The sequence below is a fragment of the Mustelus asterias genome, chromosome 11 (genome assembly GCF_964213995.1).
Source record: "Mustelus asterias chromosome 11, sMusAst1.hap1.1, whole genome shotgun sequence".
Taxonomy (NCBI): domain Eukaryota; kingdom Metazoa; phylum Chordata; class Chondrichthyes; order Carcharhiniformes; family Triakidae; genus Mustelus; species Mustelus asterias.
Window position 1 is genome coordinate 19209363 of NC_135811.1, and position 6040 is coordinate 19215402.

Here is a 6040-nt window from a genome sequence, read left to right on the forward strand (position 1 = left end):
TTCCCGAAGGAAGAAGGTGGAAGAGAGAATGTCCGGGGTGCGTGGGGTCCTTAATTATGCTGGCTGCTTTGCCGAGGCAGCGGGAAGTGTAGACAGAGTCACTGGATGGGAGGCTGGTTTGCGTGATGGATTGGGCTATATTCATGACCTTTTGTAGTTCCTTGTGGTCTTGGGCAGAGCAGGAGCCATACCAAGCTGTGATACAACCAAAAAGAATGCTTTTTATCATGCATCAATAAAAGGTGGTGGTGAGCTGCCTTCTTGAATCGCTGCAGTCTATGCTCTGTGGGTTGACCCACAATGCCGTTCGGGAGGGAATTCCAGGATTTTGACCCAGCGACTGCGAAGGAATGGCGATATATTTCCAAGTCAGGATGGTGATTGGCTTGGAGGGGAACTTGCAGGTGGTGATGTTCCCATTTATCTGCAGCCCTTATTTCTAATAATCTGGTGTCCTTATTGATTCTTTCCATGTTTTTCTTCAATGACTCTAATATATGAAACATTCCTAATAGGCTCTGCTCTTGTTTTCAATGGCCATTCTCTAAACCCATACTTGCTTGGGAGCGATTTTCAAAGGACCTTTCCTCTTATGGAAGAATCTAAAACTTGAGGTCACCGTTTAAAGTAAGGACTCGAGGAGATGAGGAGAATTTTGACTTTCAGAGGATTGTGAATCTTTGGAACTCTCTTCTTCAAAAAGAAGTGGAAGCAGAGACTTTGAGAGCTAGATAGATTATTGATTAACAAGAGGGTGAAAGGTTATCAGGGGAGGCAGGAATGTGGAGTTGATGTCACAATTAGATCAGCCATGATCTTCTTGAATGGCAGAGCAGGCATGAGAGACCAAATTTTTAAAATTCATTCATGGGGTGTGGGCGTTGCTGGCTGGGACAGCACTTATTGCCCATCTCAGAGGGTAGTTAAGAGTCAACCACATTGCTGTGGCTCTGGAATCACATGTCGGCCAGACCAGGTAAGAATGGCAGATTTCCTTCCCTAAAGGACATTAGTGAAACAGAGGGTTGTGTGGTCATTCAATTTACTTTAATTTAATTTAATTAGCTTTTAATTCCAGATTTTTATTGAATTCAAATTTCACCATCTGTCATGGTGGGATTCAAACCCAGGTCCCCAGAGTATTACACTGGGTCTCTGGATTACTAGTCCAGCGACAATACACTATGCTACTGCCTCCCCAAAGTGGCCTTATTTCTGCTCCTAATTGATATATTCCTAGTTTACTGTTGTGTGGAGACACCGGCGTTGGACTGGGGTGGGCACAGTAAGAAGTCTCACAACACCAGGTTAAAATCCAACAGGTTAATTTGGAATCACGAGCTTTTGGAGCACTGCTCCTTCATCAGGTGAGTGGCGTTTGTGAAACCTACCTCTCCCAAGACAAAAGGTCGTGAATGTAGCTCAATCCATCACGCAAACCAGCCTCCCATCCATTGACTCTGGGCCTGATTTTACCATTTTGAGTCTAAGTGCCGAATCTGGGTGTCAAATAGATCCGAGCCTGGAATCCTCTTTCCAGCGCGCCCATACACGTTTTTCCGGCTCCGGTCCGATTCGTGCTGTGGGCGGGGCTTAGCGCTGCCGGAACGATCGGAGCTCTGAACTGCGCATGCGCACTTCGAAAAAAATCCGAAGCAGCGTGCCCGGGCGGGGAGAAAAAAGCAGAGAGAGCGGCTCTCTGACACAGATCATCTTGGGGGGTGGGGGGGGGAGGAGGAGACGGGGTGGGACCCAGATCACCCTCGGGGGGGGGGAGGGGGGAGGGGGATGGGAGGAGGAGGGGGCGGGACCCAGGTCACCTTCTGGGGGGTGGGGTTGGGTGGGAGGAGGAGAGGGGGTGTGACGGGTCCATCTGGCTCACCAAGTCAGTTACAATACTGCATTCAGCATCTACTGAACCATCTTGGATACAAAGGATAATGGCATTAGGGTTCTGCATGTGAGCCTTGCTTATGCTAAAAATTATATCCTTGGTATCGGCAGCCATTCCTGATGTTACAGTGCTGATAACACCAGGAAGATCGACCAGTACCATTCATTAACCTTTGTATCCAAGATGGTTCAGTAGATGCTGAACGCAGTATTGTAACTGACTTGGTGAGCCAGATGGCCCCACAAGGCAGAAGGACCATCTTTGAGTTGACCAAAGTGGATCTAGCTGAGGAACATACAGCTTATCTTGCTAACGGAAGGATGGTGGAGGGACACCAGCGATCGAGGTAGCCTTGGGGTGTGCTCTGCCGAGAGGGGCCTGCCTCCCAGGGGGGTCTGATCCCGGGGCGGGGGGTCTACCGGGGGGGCCTGCCTCCCAAGGGGAGCTGATCCGGGGGGGGGTAGGTCTGCCGGGGTGGTTAGCGGGGGGGGGGGGGGGGGTCCGCAAAGGATGGTCGAGGAGGATGGTGACTTCACAAGGGCAGCGAGAGCTTCGGAGGTTCCCCTGCAGAATAGAAATCCGCTTCGGACTTTTATTCTGCAGGTCGCTAAAAGCGTGGATTCGGAATGGACCAGAAGACGGTAAAGTGGGATTTGGTGGTGGGGTTGGGCGTGCAGTTCATAAAGTCGATTTAAATGCATGTTAATGCTTTTAAATCATCGGGCCGCCCGATTCGGGCGCAGGCTGGACCCATGCCCGAATCGGGTGTCGGTAAAGCCGCGATCTGCTCGGAATCGGGTGCAGATCATGGTGCCCGACGCCCAACTTTACCGTGATTTTGCACCCGAAAACGGGCGAGAAGTTTTGGTAAAATCGGGCCCTCTGTCTACACTTCCAGCTGCCTTGGCAAAGCAGCCAGCATAATTAAGGACCCCACGCACCCCGGACATTCTCTCTTCCACCTTCTTCCTTTGGGAAAAAGATACAAAAGTCTGAGGTCATGTACCAACCGACTCAAGAACAGCTTCTTCCCTACTGCTGCCAGACTTTTGAATGGACTTACCTTGCATTAAGTTGATCTTTTTCTACATCCTAGCTATGACTGTAACACTACATTCTGCACTCTCTCCTTTCTTTCTCTTTGAACGGTATGCTTTGTCTGTATAGTGCGCAAGAAACAACACTTTTCACTGTATGTTAATATATGTAACAATAATAAATCAAATCAAATCCATTTACCTGATGAAGGAGCAGAGTTCTGAAAGCTCATGATTCCAAATAAACCTGTTGGACTTTAACCTGGTGTTGTGAGACTTCTTATTTTACTGTTGATTTGCACGTAGCTTTTTTTTGAAGTGACAGCGACTTCCATTGATTTGTTTTAAATTGTAGCACCTTTAAGCAATAAACTTGGTGTTGTGGAAGACTGGGAAGGGCAGTTAGTTCGAAATCAATAAGTCAGAAGATAAAACATATTTGCAAATTGTCCAGGAGAGGAGGGGGTAGAGGCTGACTGTGCGCACAAGGAGACCCGAGGTAAAGGGTGAAAACAGGACTAAGCTAAATAATGAAAGACACACACACAATGACCCGACAGACCGCTGATGTCTTGGTAACGTCAAGCAGTGCATTTCTCACCAGACGTTTCTTACGTTCCAGCCTCAACTATTCACAGGAACCGAGAAAGGCAGAGAGTGAGCTAGGTGCTAGGACTGGGAGACCCTCTCTCTTCCTCTCTCTCGGTGCCCCAGTATACTCCAGCTGATTTTTTTTTACACACACAGAGGGCAGCAAGACAAAAGGAATAAGAAATTCGTGGATTCACTTATGTCCAGTGTGTGGAGAGAAAATCGTAAGTAATTTACAAGGGGAGTGTGTATGTGTGAGATTGAGGAGTAATTTACAAATCGTTAAAAGAAATAGACAAAGTTGATCGTCTCTCCCGTGGCAAACATTGTAACTTAGGGGCAAATTATGATATAGAGAGAAAGAGAGAGATTGCATTATTTATTCAAGCCGTGCTTAATGTAAAGAATTCGCAGTTGCAACGAGTAACTCCAGTTTTCGGCAATAGCTGTGGTGTAGGAGAGGAGGGGGTGAAGCTCATTGAGGGAGGGGAGTTGCTTTTATTTGACTCGTTCATTGGATTGAAGCGGCTCTTGCTCCTTCTTGTTCCAGTAGACGGTTCCAGACTCCGGCAATCGTGGACACTTTGGGGGGAGTGAAACTCGCCAAGAAAAGCCATGGAACAGAAAACAGCAGGATGGCAAAACTGGGGCAGCAACTGGGAGAACCTGAGCGCTAAAGACAGCTCGCTGGAAGAATTGGGCAATCTCTCCTCTCAGTTTCAGGGCATTCAGCTTATCCAGTCCTTCAAGCCTCTGGTCATCCCCTGCTACGCGCTGGTGGTCTTCATCGGCATCTTTGGCAACTACTTGTTAATCTACGTGATCTGTAAGACCAAGAAAATGCACAATATCACCAACTTCCTCTTGGGTAACCTGGCTTTCTCAGACATGCTGATGTGTGCTACCTGTGTCCCCTTCACCCTGGCTTATGTCTTTGAGCCCAGGGGATGGATCTATGGCAGGTTCATGTGTTACTTTGTGTTCCTCATGCAGCCTGTCACAGTGTTTGTGTCTGTCTTCACCCTAACGGTCATCGCCGTGGATCGCTACTATGCCACCGTGCACCCTCTCAAGCGCAGGCTCACCATCCCTACCTGTGCCTACCTGCTTGCTGCCATCTGGCTCTTGGCATGTCTGCTGGCAGCCCCGGCCCTGGTGCATACCTACCATGTGGAGTTCTTCCACCAGGACTTGACCATCTGTGAGGAGTTCTGGACTGGCATGGAGAAGCCCAGGTTGGTCTATGCCTACAGCACCCTGGTGGTCACCTACGTGCTGCCCTTCTCGGTCATCTCGCTGTCCTACCTGCGCATCTCGGTCAAGCTGAAGAACCGCGTGGTGCCCGGCAACATCACCCAAACCCAGGCAGAGTGGGACCGGGCCAGGCGCAGGAAGACCTTCCGCCTCCTGGTGTTGGTGGTGGCCGTCTTTGGCCTCTGCTGGCTCCCTCTGCACCTCTTCAACGTGATCAAGGACATTGACATTGACCTGATCGACAAGCAGTACTTCAACCTGATCCAGCTGCTGTGCCACTGGTTCGCCATGAGTTCCACCTGTTACAATGCATTCATTTATGCCTGGCTCCACGACAGCTTCAGAGGGGAACTCAAGAAGATGTTCACCTGGCGGAACCAGAAGGTGGTCCCCAGTGCTCACTGTGTCATGACCAGCGTGGTCTTGTAAAAGGAAACAAAGCTTCGCGGCAAAGACTGTCTCCAACTCCTGTCTGGAAACAAACAAGACTTGTATACCATGTAATCATAGACTGGGGAAAAGACCTGGGGAAGGGGGGGGGTATGTTTTATTTTAAATCCATTTCTGGGATGTGGGCATTGCTGGCTAGGCCAGCGTTTATTGCCCATTCCTAGGTGCCCTTCAGAAGGTGGTGTGAGCCGCCTTCTTGAAAGACATGATGTGGAGATGCCAGCGTTGGACTGGGGTGGGCACAGTAAGAAGTCTCATGACACCAGGTTAAAGTCCAACAGGTTAATTTGGTATCATGAGCTTTCGGAGTGCTGCTCCTTCGTGAAACACTGCAGTGAAAGTGGGAATGACAGGTTGCGAAGCAGTGAATGCAGCACAATCCTGAGCTTGATAAATAGGGACGGAGAGTACAAAAGCAAGGAAACTTTGCTGAATGTTTATAAAATACTGCACTGTTAGAAGGCATTAGAGAAAAGGTTTGATAGAATGGTCCCAGGGAGGAGGGACTTCAGCCACATGGAAAGATTGGAGAAGCTACAGTTCTTCTTCTTAATGAGAAGGTTGAGGGAAGAGGTGATAGAGGTAACTCTTCCCTCAAAACCATGAGGGTAATAGACACAGTCAATAGGGAGAAACTGCACCCACTGGCGAAAGAGTCATGAGGTGGAGGATTCTGATTTAAGGTGATTGGCAAAAGAACCAACAGAGACATGAAGAAACAGCTGTTCCCCTTAGGTGAAGGGTCGGTTACGAGGGGACACAAGTTAAAAGTGAGGGGTCGGAGGTTTAGGGGGGATTTGAGGAAAAATGGTTT

At 48.9% G+C, this 6040-nt stretch overlaps 1 protein-coding gene across 1 annotated transcript; it reads left to right on the forward strand.

Annotated features, from left to right (window-relative positions):
- Positions 1–4137: 4137 nt before the first annotated feature.
- On the forward strand, positions 4138–5205 carry LOC144500849 (prolactin-releasing peptide receptor-like). The gene has a single exon (XM_078224324.1). It carries the CDS (start codon positions 4138–4140, stop codon positions 5203–5205), a length of 1068 nt encoding a protein of 355 aa, XP_078080450.1.
- The last annotated feature ends 835 nt before the right edge of the window (positions 5206–6040 follow it).

Coding starts and splice junctions, on each gene's coding strand:
- LOC144500849 (XM_078224324.1), top strand. CDS start 4,138: ATGGAACAGAAAACAGCAGGATGGCAAAACTGGGGCAGCAACTGGGAG.